Raw genomic sequence first — 13,156 nt, 5'->3', positions numbered from 1 at the left:
CCCAGGCTTGCAGCTGAATGTTGGTGCTGTGCATTGCCTGGGTTAACAACGAACCAGGTTAGCTGTGAAAGCTGGTGGGGAGAGCAAAGCCTCTGTCTCTCCCTCACTGGCACACACCAGTCAGTGACTGGAACAGGTCTTTCTATCACTCCCTGTTGGCACCTCTGCCCTCATCCTACCATGGGCGTGGAGATAGCAGGCTAATCACACTGTGTGTCTGACAGGCAGGTGTGCAAGTCTGTGTGTGTGAGCATTGGTGTGGGGAGGGTGAGGAAGGGCATTGGGCTGGAAGGGGAGTGGGCGCTGACTGTGTGGGCCAAGGGAACAGTGATGCAGCCATGAGGGAGGAGCAGTGGGACTGCAGGAAGGAGAGGTGACACATCTCGGACAGCTAGGGGTGGAGGAACAGGTCTGGGAAGGGATGGCCCTGGGGGAGGGAGAGAAGACGTGTTTGCAGGTTGTTCCTGCACTATGTTGTCGGGATGAAATTCCACCTGATACTCATATCAGGTGCCTGACTGTTTGCATAGCAGGGTAAAAGTCCATGGAGCCGCAGGCTGTGCCCTCGGGTTCCTGCTGGCCGTGTGTGTGTGCAGGGAGCAGGCACTTTTGGGAAATGGCAATAAATGTGTCCCCACCCCCAGAACACACCTTGCCCTGGGTGGTGAAATGCATCTGTCCAGGTCCCTGGGCTGCCTCCCCCAGAGCATCCAGTTTCTGAAGCATTGGAACATTGCTGTTTGCCCTGAATTGGTCAATGACCATAGTGGGAGGAGAAGGTGGGAGCAATTTGATTGTTAGTTACCGAGCCAGCTCCCCAATAGACATGCATACACAAACTCTCCCTCCGGGCAGCTCCGTCAGATGCCACGTGTCACTGTGACAGGCACGCCAACAGCAGGTGGCAGGTATTCACTTTCCTTCCTCATCCCTGCCAGCTGCCAGCAGCCGCTGCACAGCTCTGCTCCCAGTTCATCCCAGTACTAGAGCAGGACAGGACAGAGACTGGGCTGCTGGCACTTACAGGGTGGCTCCAAGGAAGGCCAAGGAGCATGGCCACACTATGTGTGTGTTGCATGTGTATGTATATATCTCAGCACCTTACACGTCAGGATTTTCGATGCTCCCAGAGATATTCAGCACCATTTCCTTGATCTTATGCTGTCCTGGTAAATCATTGCGCGGAGACACTGTCTTTACAAAGTAAAATCATACAATATAATTATCCCAACATGCAGCCACCCTGCCAACAGGCTCCAAACAGGTACATTACCAAACAGTGACTAACTGGTGCCCTGAGATATCTGTCTCCTTCCTTACTTCTTGCAAAGCAGAGACTGAATTGGGACACCTATGTCCCGAGATCAGGGACTCTCTGCTAACTTCCAGGATGGCTGGGGCATGGTAGCAGAGCAGCTAGACAAGTTTGCTCAGGACGGGGCAGTTTATAAGCTTTCTAGGACAAAGAAGTTAAAAGGCCAAATTCTCTGCTGGTACAGATGACTCCAGTGTAAGTCACATCAATGGAATTTTGCCTGTTCACGCCAGCAGAGAACTGATATTTGCTCTTCAGACCTGGCTGCAAAGCACTGATCATGTAAATAATAATAGCCCCCGCTTGCCCAGGGTCCGAGTCAGCTGGGATCAGTATAATGGGCCCAGAACAGAGGCTGGTATCTTTTCCCTACTCCCCTCCCAAACCACAGCCCCATTACTGACACGAAGGGCCAGCTTCTCAGTTACGATGATTTACTTCCTGAGGTTAATTTCTCCAAAGCAAGGCTTAAGTTGTAATGAAAGTGGTGCCAGGGCTAAAGCAGTTTTTTTACTTTCATAACTGACACAGCAAGCCCATAGGTGCTGGGGCTATGAACTGACAAACCTAGAAGGAAGAAAAGGAGCATTCTCCTTCACCCACTCACAGCACTCAGCTAGTGACCAGAGAGACAGATGTGTTTTCTCAGCCATAAATGGCCTGGTCTGTCACAAGTCTCTGTGCACCCGGGCCAGTTCAGGTCCTGCGTAAAGCTACGGTGAGTCTGGCCAAAGGCAAAGCTTGTCAGGAAAATCTGTGGCAAAACTGTGAAATGTTTCTCTGTGGTTGCTGGGATTGCCACCCCGGCAGGGCAAATGTTTTCAACAGCTCAGCCCAGCCTTGCTCTCAAAGCTATGGCCATTGGCACCAGCTCAGCAGGAAGCACAAGAGGAAGCAGCTCTCTCCATGCGCTGTCACGACAGCCAAAATCGGCAGCCGTGCTCCCGCTTACACTCCCAAGCGGTGAACATTTGGAAACTGGGGCATGCAGCTATGAAACTGAAAGCTTAGGTTTTAAGTGACTGGGTGACCTTGGGCAAATATCCTTGCTTTGTGCCTCAGTTTCTCCATCTGTAAAATGGAAGTACTGATGTTTCCCTCCTTTGTACAGCACTTTGAGGTCTATGAATGAACAGAACTTGGTATTATTATTACTATTATTAGATGTGCAGCACCTTCCAGAGCCCAAGATCTCTCCCTGTGTGTAGTGTTTAGCAGCCATTTTGTTCTCAGAGTGGCTGCAGCCTGTAATAGAGACCTCTACACCATGCTCTCTCAGAGATTCTACTTTGGTTCCTTCTTTATTCTTTACACTCGCGTCTGAATGAAAGTATTTCCTTTTCTCTTTGCAGGAAGACACATCAGGGCAATATTTTTACAGAACAGGGCCCTCAACGCTCGAACTGAGCACAGGTCTGTTGACCTTCAGAACAAGGACAAAGTTCATTTGGCTACTCAGGCTTTTGCCCATGTGGGTGGTTCTGCCAGGGCATACTTCTGCTGATGGTGGAGTCCAATCTCTTTACATTTAGGGCTGGTCTGCATGGGGAAATTGACCAGAAACTATATCGGTGTGATTATATTGCTTTCAAAATGACAAACTAAACCAGAAAAAAGATCCTCTTTTTCCAGAATAAGATTGTTCCCATGTGGAGCTATACCAGTATAACTGTAGTGTATAATTATATTGGTGTCGTTCTGCTGGTAAAATTCCTCCTTGTAAACAAGCCCTTAGTCTGCTGTCAGGTCAGTTCAATGTTGCATTGTTTTTAATCAGTTAGGTATATGCTCTGGTGACATTGTGCTGGGGCAGTTTTAATAACCAGACACCCACCTCTTCTCTTGAATGCTGTTGTGTGTTTTAGGTGGATCCCTGGGGAAAAAGTCAAAAGGTTGATTGAGCTCAAACAGAGGCGAAATGCAAACAAAGCATCAGTGCACGGAACAGAAAGGGTGGAGCTGTGACAATGCCCGATATGAAATGTCCGACTCCTTCTGGAATCCCAGGTGGGCACAGCAACAAACCGCCCTGCAGCTAGGGTGCTGGGAGTTACTGCACCAATGTTCACCAAGGGCCTTGGCTCCAGTTCCTGGGTAAAATGTGTTTGCAGTCCTCATCCCTGTCACCTATGGACTCGTCCCCATTGCAAGATGCCCGTGCGACATAGCCTCTGCTCAAGTGAGCCTGTGAGTGGGACTAGCGAGGGGTGCTGCAGAACAGACGGGCAGGGGCAGAGCTGCAGGCGAAGGTGTACAGTGGCTGGCTACACCAGCCAGCTCAGTCGGCCCCTCACTTTCACCAGCGATATGTGCCACTCCCAACACTGTACAGGCGTGTCCGGTCAGCACTCAGCTGTGACTTTAGGCCAAAGGCCAGCACTGGAGTGGTGCAGCAGTGGCACACTGCCCCCGTGGGAGGACAATGGCGTCAGGCACTCTGGGTTGACATAGTACAGTACCTGGCACAGTGGGTACACACAGTCTCAGTTGGACCCTTGAGGTTCTACAGCACAATAGTAAGTAATGTGGGTGGGATGTGCAGCATGGCTGGGGCACTGCTGGATTGCAGGGTCCAGCATTATCTCTTCCCAGCAGTCAGCCGCAGAAGGGAGGAGTGGAGATATGACCAGGCTCCTGCCCACCCTCTTAGGAGAGGCTTGGGGCACTGTGGGTGCTGCTAGCTTTGCACAGTCCTGTACAGACTGCAAATGTCCTCAGCTTGTGTGCGCGCCGGGGGCTGGGGGGAGGGAGCCTCTCTTCCTCCTTGCACCCACTTCTACCCGTAGCGCCTTTTCCTGGCTCTTCGTCACCATTCAGTCCTTGGAAAGCTGCCGTGTGATGCCACATGATTTCCCCGGGCTTTTCGACAGATAGTGTCTGCTTCCTCATTCGTCAAAGTGCCTGTGAGGGGCTATTTCCCTGGCGGCCTTAGGGAGATGTGCAGAGAGGGTTATTGTGGGGAGCGTGCTGGGGGCTGGCTAGGCACCGGCAGACTATGCCGATCACAGCACTGCCTGTACAGAACAGCAGCCGCGCCGGGGCAGGGGCTGTGCCAGCCTTTCCATCGGAAACGCGTCCTCTCCCGGGTTTACAAGCTGGCCATAAAAATCCACTCTGGGGCTGAGAACTGACACGCAGCCGGTGCGTCTGGGGAGTTTGGAGCGCATGAAAGCAGCAGAAGGCAGCAGTTCACAGGGGATCTGTACAGGGAACCACAAAGGTTTTAACACAGAACGGGGGCTGCTCTCAGGCCCCTCTGCCTCTGGCTTGGTCCCAGCTCTACTTTGGCTTCTTGTGGGACCTGTCTCATCACCAAATCCAAGCCTGCCAATCTGCAGATCCAGCCCCCACTCCCTCTCGTCTCTGCTACAGTGTTGGGTCAGGTTCAGCAGCCCTGAAGGAAGCCCATTAATCTCAGTGGAAGCCTTGTCACCTGCACCAGGTCTGGGTTTGGCCTATTACCTCAGATTAATCTTAACAGCATTCAAATTGTAATCACTGATCTGCTCAGATTCTCCTCTTGAATGGGCCCAAACCGGCTGGAGTGGCAGATTCCCTCTCACTGTCAGAGCTGGGCTGGTTCCACAGAACATGTTACACGGGTCTGCACCAAAATGAATTTGCATCGGTTTCACCCACACCCATTTTGGGTCACATTCTCTGCTGGAGCAAATGGCCCCCACTCCATTGACATCACTAGTTCCAACCACTGCCCATGGCAGGTGCTTTGTTTCCACTGTCCATGAACATTCACGCAATTGGCTTTCACTGGCATAAATGTACCAGGGAAGCTCGAAGTTGCATATGCAAACAACGAGGCACAGTGTAAGCCAGAAGTGAGACCGCTGAAAATGGGTGTTTTGGGCCAAAAGACAAAAAGTCTGACAAAAATCCAATGGCTGGGAGATGAAGCTAGAGAAATTCAGACTGGAAATAAGCTGCAAAATTGAAAGACTGAGGTAACTGATCACTGGAACAACGTACCAACGGCTGGGGTGGAGTCTCCACCGCTGGAAATTTTCAGTCAAGATTGGATGTATTTTCTAAAAGATCTGCTGGGGTTCAAATAGGAATTAAGTCAGTGATGTTCTGTGTATGAGGTCAGACTAGATGACCAGAGTGGTCCATTCTGGTTTTATAATCCATGTGGTTGCACACTCAGCCAATCAGGGAACAGAAACAATATCAGGTGACTTCTCTGACCACTTACAACCTACCAATATAGCTCAAAAAGTGAGTATCTGCAAAGAGCTGTAGGTCATGAGCAATCCAGAGAGTTAACAAAATTTGTGTATGTGGGGGCGGTGGGGGGAATCACTGAATATTTCCAAATAGGGAATATATCTGACAAAAATGGGATCTGGCATTCTGTTTGTTCTAGTGCTCGGATAAGAGGGGAAGTTCACTGGATACATTTTTCACTCAGCTCCACTCACTCCCACTGGGAAATTCAGATCATAAAACTTAGACTCCATGTGGTAAATTGCGCAAACTTTGAGGCACTGCAGGATCCTTTTGCTCTTGTAGCTATTTCTCTTTATGTGTAGGCTCCTTTTCTTTTTAGGGGTAGACTTTCAGAATTGCTTAAAGGGATTTAGGAGCACAAAATCCACTGGAAATCCATGGGATTTGCTCCTAAATCCCTGGGCACTTTGAAAATCTTGCTCTCTATTTTTTAATCTAAGACCTTTCCCAACATACACAAATTCTACACTCCTTGTTCATCCTCAGACCTAAGCATGCGATTCCCTCTCAACGGAGGGGTCAGGAGAATGCTCGCACACTCACAAGGCTGAGCTGGATAGAGTGATCCAAATAACACCCCCCCCAACACACACATCTCCAAGGGCCTACCCAGCTATTATCTGCTGTAAAACACAAAACAAGTCCACCCTGTGAAAAGTTTTATCCAAATGTCAGACCACAGAGAGAGGCAGAGGTGCTGGAACAGTTTTTATAGTGGGGGTGCTGAGAGCCATTGAACCAAACTGTGAACCCTGCATATGATGGAAACCACTTCAAGTCAGGGGGTGCTGCAGCCCCCTAGTTCCAGCCCCTATGGAGAGAGGCCAATGTCCCCTGAGTATAATTCACTGGTTTCATGCATGTTCACTGGTTTCATGCATGTTTCATTCCTTGAGAGCAGGAATGCCAATCCAGGCATCCCGTACTGCGCATCAGAGGGCTGGCTGCCAAGTTGTAGACGGCAGGGGGTTGCAGTGAACAAATATTTTGTCACATACACTTACTGCTACAGACATGGGTGATCTATAGGAGCCTTGTTAGCATTGGTGAGGACGCAGCCTCCAGAGATGCAGTCAAGAAAGGGAGCACCTCCATTCAAGGTGATTTTTGCAGCTTGCCCGACCCACTTGGCCTCTGTGCTCTCATCAGCTCAGAAACCGGCTGTGGCACCACAGCCGGGTTGTACCGAACTGTCCTTGTTCACTGGAGGTGGCTTCCATGTCTTTAACATGCTCACTGGGCCAACATCCCACTAGACCAAGGGTAGGCAACCTATGGCACACGTGCCAAAGGCAGCATGCGAGCTGATTTTCACTGGCACTCACACTGCCCGGGTTCTGGCCACCAGTCCGGGGGGCTCTGCATTTTAATTTAATTTTAAATGAAGCTTCTGAAACATTTTTAAAACCTTATTTACTTTACATACAACAATAGTTTAGTTATGTATTATAGACTTATAGAAAGAGACCTTCTAAAAATGTTAAAATGTATTACTGGCACGTGAAATCTTAAATTAGAGTGAATAAATGAAGACTCGCACACCACTTCTGAAAGGTTGCCGACCCCTGTGCTAGACAGTCCCTGCAGCCACAGACACCTACTCTCTTGGGCTGCGAGTGCCAAGGAGGTGGGAGAGCTCCTGGAAGTGCAGACACCTGCTTCTGCCTGTGTGAGGCCCTTCCCAAACTGAATCCCAGCTCTGGGGGCACCACCAGCCCCAGGGACTATTTCCTTCTGTAGGAGCTGCTCCCTCTTTCCCTAAGGAGTGCCTATAGCTTCTTCCCCTCCATAGGAGCCCATCTTTGGCCCAGGTTAGAGCAGGGGACTGGGCATCAGGACTCTAAGATCCCACTCCTGATTTGGCCACTGATTTGCTGTCACTTCATGGCTCTGTGCCTCAGTTTCCCCACCAGTAAGACTGGGATAATTACAGAAATGTAGAGCTCGAAGGGATCTCAAGAGGTCATCTAATCCCCCGCCCCCATGCTGAGGCTAAATTAAATATACTGAGAGTCCTAGACCAACCCACTGCCTGGGGTGTTGTGTAGCTTAGCTAATGGGTGTTCACAACTCACACTGAGATCTTTGGATGCTATGTGCAAAGTATTACAGCCATAAGGATCCTGACGGGAACCTTCGGGCATTACTGCAAGACCAATGCTTCTGCCACCTGAGAACACCTGCTGCTGCAGCCGGCTATGGACAGAGTTGCTGTCACGCACAGACATGGAGTGTTAGATTTCAGGAGGCGGATGTCGTGGCTTCAGCGGCTTGGGGACATTCCCACTGGATTAGCAGCCACTGCAGCATGGCTGCCAGGCCCTGTATTGGACAGATAATGTTTGACGAGTGGGGGCGGGCAGGTGGGGGGGCTATCCTGGAATCTGTGAAGCCACCGTGCTCTAATGGTCCTGCCTCATCATGCCCAGAGCTCTGACAGAGATGCTCAGGGATGTTCAGGTGCTCAAGTCAATCCCCGCAAGGGTTGGCACATTGTAGGGATTTCTCAGCCATTCACTCTATGATGTCCTGCCCTGTAACACGCCCCCCACCGTGGAGCTGGGGAAGGGCAGAGGGCACATGTAGAACCCAGCTTCTGGGGCAGGGGAGGGAGAGCAGAGAACAAAGGCCAGATGTCATTAGCCTCAGGGACATGGCACTTACCTGCCTCTTGCAGGGCAAACCAGGACAGCTATCCTGGAGAGGGGGAGATGATGCACTGGAGGTGGTTCTAGTGGCCATCAGGGAGGCTGAGCCAGAGAAGGGGACCCACTTCTTCCTCTTCTCAGTCAAGAAATTGTCCTCCTCAGTCCCCTGTGGATTTGACTCAAAATGACGTGAGGAAAACAGGGATATCCTTTGGTTTCAGGGACACCTAGTCCCATGAAGTAGCCAGCAGGGATTTCCAAGTACCTCGGAATGTGAATTGTGCTTCGCCTGTGGCCAACGACAGCCCAAGCAGCCTCCCTCTGGCATCTGCTCCCCCTGGCTGAAGAGATGCATGGATTAGAAGAGAGCAACAGGAGGTGGAAACCCACAGCTCTTCACCCCCTGGCTTAGTCCCTGCTTTCCTCTCTACCAGACCTCTTGTCCCAGTACTGCCCAGGGGTCTCTGCCAAGGCTTGACTGGCAGTTACCTACTTCCTGTCCTCTTCTAGCCCCTTTACAGCCAATCGCTTCATTTAAGCAGGGCTGGCAGGGGAAATGGTGCCCTCTGGCTTGGCCAGAACATCGCCTGCCTGTTACCAGACAGTCAGGACTTTAGGGAGCTGCAGACTCCACTGATCTCCTGAGCACGGACCAGCGCACAAGGGAAATGCCACTTGGGGGCCCAGCCTAAAGGCCCTTCCACTGGGGACCCAGGGTTGCTGTGCAGCAGTGCGTGCGGTGGGATAAGACACCATGGGATAAGATGGGATAGGGTAAGGTACCAGCACGTTTATAATTCACTGGGACACCCCATAAAAGTGGGGTCTTACCCACTTACTCAGGCCATTGGCTCACCCTGCCCACTGTTACAATGGCCACTCTGGGCTCATGCTCAGCACTGGGGGGCATTATTCCCCAGTCTCAGTAAGTCCCTCCAGATGCACCCGCCACACCCCAATCCCTCAAATCTGCAGCCGGTCTGATAAATGCCCCAGAGACGTCTAGGTTGAAAAAGTCTCCCTCCATTCCTCCTGCTGGGCTCCTAACAACTGGCAGCGCAAGCCCTGATGCAAGGGAGAGCCGTCCAGTTCCTTAGTGGGTGGATTCCTGCCTCTTGCCCTCAAAGCAGAGCCATAAGAGCCGGTCCCCTTCCAATGCAGAGTGGTTCCCTGCATTGCCCAGCGCTTCACCCTATTGGGAGAGAAATGTCCCAAGCAATGGGCCGATGTCCTAAAATATCCCAGTGTCCCAGCACTTCCCTGGAGATTGTATGGCTCAGCCTGGTACAGCTCACTGCCAGTTGGTCCCCCCTGAGCACCAACCTACATCGCTGCTTGCTACAGGTCACCTGAACTATACCCCTTCATGCCAGCCTAAACAATCCCTCTCCCTCCCTGGGCTTTGACTCTCCTGCCCCCGACAGCCCTCACCACGAGGGAGCAGCTCCCCCTCTTAAAATCAAACCCTCCCGCCAGGTAATTATTTCCATTTTTCCCATGCTGCAAGAATTTTCCAAACTGGGCCTGTTGCTGAGCTCCACCAGCAGGGGGAGCAGGGACACCAGGTTTGGGCCTTGTGCGGGGACCCCTGTAGGACTGGCAGCTGCCAAGGCCCATCATCCCAACTCCCCTGGGCAGAGCTAGGCTGGAAACCAGCTCCCAACTCAGAGGAGGGCTAAGGGGAGGAGGAGAAGGGAAGGGAGGAAAAAAAGACAGGAAGGGAGAGGGAGAGAGAGAGAAGAAGCCAAGAGGGGAGACAATGACACGATGGAGGGAGAGGAAAGGGAGAGAGAAAAAGCCCAGACCTCATTTGATCTGTCAGATTTTACAGGGAAAGGGGAGGGGTGGGCAGGATCATTGTGTCCAGACCAGCTGATTTATGCAGAAACATCTCTCCCCCACCCCCACCCCTCAAAGAGCCCATGACCCAGAGGAGTCTCTCACCAGAGGATGGTGACTGCAGGAAAAGAGAAATATTTTCCATAGCCCTTCCATGTTAGGGGGAGTCTGGTTGGCCTGTGGGTCTGAGGGTCCCCTTGCCTCCTGGGTGAGGGACTGTGTCTGGAACTCATTTCGGCCCAGGTCTACCAAAACCCATTTCTAACCTGCTGTGACTGGTCAGTGTGGACGGGCTCTGCATCACGGTTCTATGCACTTGCACAGTTCTGGTAAAGAGCCTAGCTGCCCTGCCCCACCATTCAGAGCTTCTGGGATGGATTCTCTGGGGGCTGCCTCTGCTCATTCTCGTGCCCCAGCCTGGGGATGGAGGGATGTCGCCTGTGCCCCTGGGGCGGATCTTTCCAAGACATCCCAGAGCTATCCCTCTTTGTCTCACTGCAGCCTCGGTTTGTGCTGGGGTCTCAGGCTGGAGCACAGAGTTGGAGAAGTTAAAGATTTTCTTGCTTTGGAAGCAGGAGGTAAGTGATCGACTCCCGGTGACCTGTGTGCATGCACTCTGGGATTCTATGCAATTGGGTAATTGCCACCACAGTATGATGCCAGTGCCCAGAGTCCTGCCTCAGGAAGTCACCGCCCCAGCCCATTAGCTTAGCAGGTGTTCAGCTGTGATCCAGGGACAGCTGATGATTTATGCAACCCTTGCTGGTGGTTCCATGGGTCTAGTCTCTCTGGATATCTAGGCAGACTCTTACTGGCTTGATCTCATTCTATCGGCTGATATGTTCAACCCTTACCTGCAGCACACCCTGTTATTCAAGTCCTGCAGCACTTCAGCCCTGTCTCACTGTGCCTGGCTATTCCAGTCCACCCCACAGCTCGTGCACCTCAAACCTCACCTGTGACAAGGCCTGCTGCTCCAACCCAGGCCGCTCCCGGGCATTGGTGGCCAGCATTGGCAAATTGCCAACCGGATCCAGGACTGGGATAAATATCCAGTAGGGACCACAATGAGATCCAGCACACTCATTTCACATGTGATGCAGCCCTGGTCTCCTCCTGATTCCCACCCAATGAGCATTCCCTCATGGGGTTACTGAGGCTCTCTGGTCCCTGGGTTCTCCTCATTGGAACTCATTGTTTTCCTGAAGTAGGAGTCAGCCCACGGACCCCGCACATGGCAGAAACCCTTTTGATTGATAGCCCATCTGCAGCCTGCTGGAATCCATCCTCTTCCCACTTGCTGCTCCCCACCCAGCAATTTCCAACTCAGAGCAAACCCGTGTGTCAGCCCTGCTGGTTGCACCCTGCCTGCCCGGCATCCCTCTCTCATTCCTGAGAGGGTTAACATCTCTTCTGTCTCTGCCAGGAACACCCAGCTGAGGAAGAGAGAGCCGGAGAGCGATAAGTGGGATTCTTCCTTTTCTTTTTCGGATTCTCCTTTCCTCCCTCCCCATCACCGTAGAGACGGTCTCCGGGGCGAGCGAAGGTGTCAGCGTGCGGAGAGGCAGGGGAAGCATAGCAACAGGACTTCAGGATGAAGGTCCAGGAGCACCATCTCCGGGAGGTAGGAAGCAGCAATTTGTAACCACACAGAATGAGATGCCAAGGAAGGAGAGGAGGGGGCTGACCAGCATGGGGATGCCTTTTTAATGCAAACCAGGCAGGTCCAGGGGACTAATGTACAGCCTCACCATCCTCCATCTCCTCTCCCCCTGGGGTAAGGAGGTTGTTTCATGTACTTATTAACGGTCATTCGTTGCAAATGGGTAGAGCAGAGTTTTCTGATCCTGGGAGCCAAAGCTGGCTGAGTAGCAGATTAAGCAGGTGGGTGGCTGGCATTTCGTAACGAGCTCTTCTCGCTCTCTTTAATTAGCAAGTTCAGTAAACATCGACGCCCGGCGCTGCGCAGCTAATTGGCTGGTCCCGCGTCCGCCCGCCAGCCTCGCTGTCGAGATGCTTTTCCTAGCGAGCAGGTGTTTCCGTCAGGATGATTCATGTTGTGTCTGGGCGGGCGGGCGGGGGTGGGCACTCAGGTGGAACACGCTGTTCCTCGAGGTGTTGTGTGGTTCGCACGCCTGGCATCACACCTCAGGTGGGACAGGTGCAGCAGACGTGGGGTGGGCGCAGGTGCTCTGGGGAGGGAGTAGGGCCTGAGATATCTTTTGGGAGCCATGGGTGCTCAAGGTTTGTTGGGATCAGCAGACTGGCCAGCGGACAGGAAGCAGTTTCATCCTCCCCAGAACCCCATCTCTTCTCTCTCTGGCTCCTTTGGCTCCTCCTCCTTCTCTTGGCCCCTCCCCTTGCTTCTACCCTTTGTGGCTTCTCCACTTTGGACAGAAAAAGTAACGGACCCCTGTAAAACTGCAGCTCTCCGAAGGTTCCCAAGGGCTCCTGAGATGGAGCGCTCTGGGGTGAATAACGAGGCTTCTCCCCTGCCTAAGGGAGCTCTAAACTGCTTGGAGGAGTTTCCACCCTGCGGCATGGGGGCGTGGCTAGGAAGGGTGTGTGGGGAGGTTGTCTGTTGTGAGGTGGCAGGGAATGTATTTAAAAGAAATGCATTGGTGTATCAGGGATGGGAGGGCATCTCTTCCCCTGAGCCTGGCCCTGCCAGCATGAGAATATGTTCCTGTGACCCCCTCAGACCGCTCAATGAGGGTGGGGTGGATGTGGGCACATGGCACTGGTCCTCTCCCTGTAATGTCCCAGTCAGCTCCCCTGCACTTGGCCTCAGTTTCCAGCAGCTGGACTTCCTGCTGATAAAGAGACTTTCCTCCCCCCCACCCACCCCTGGGCTAGTTCTCGGGACTGGAGTTCCCCTCCCAGACAGAGTCAGGGCCACAAAAGGGCACAAATGTTCCATTTGCCCCAGATGAGAGTCTGGCATCTGAGGTGAAATTCCCCCCACCCACCCCATAGGAAAGGGAGACGTCCATTCACAGCCCTTTGGCACATTCCTGTCAGGTTTAGCAGCGACCCTGCCCGTGCCCTGAAGCCTCACGGACAGCCAGATGCAGGTTTACCCCCCTGTGGCGCCTTCTCTCTGCCCCGG

At 52.5% G+C, this 13,156-nt stretch overlaps 1 protein-coding gene across 3 annotated transcripts in view; it reads left to right on the top strand.

Annotated features, from left to right (window-relative positions):
- Nucleotides 1–11,289: 11,289 nt before the first annotated feature.
- Nucleotides 11,290–13,156, top strand: part of SLC6A7 (solute carrier family 6 member 7) — a 32,582-nt gene continuing 30,715 nt past the window's right edge. For 2 of the 3 annotated variants that reach the window (XR_007775384.1, XM_050961542.1), the window contains exon 1: nt 11,290–11,671. Coding sequence is in view for 2 of the 3 variants with exons in the window: in XM_050961542.1 (XP_050817499.1) it covers nt 11,642–11,671 (30 nt within the window). In the remaining variant the exon portion in view is untranslated. The remainder of the gene's footprint in view (nt 11,672–13,156) is intronic. The other variant, XM_050961544.1, reaches the window with a different exon arrangement.

Source organism: Gopherus flavomarginatus, chromosome 7 (genome assembly GCF_025201925.1).
Source record: "Gopherus flavomarginatus isolate rGopFla2 chromosome 7, rGopFla2.mat.asm, whole genome shotgun sequence".
Classification (NCBI taxonomy): Eukaryota; Metazoa; Chordata; order Testudines; family Testudinidae; genus Gopherus; species Gopherus flavomarginatus.
The sequence above is the reverse complement of the archived record's forward strand: the minus strand, read 5'-3'. Positions and strand labels throughout refer to the sequence as shown.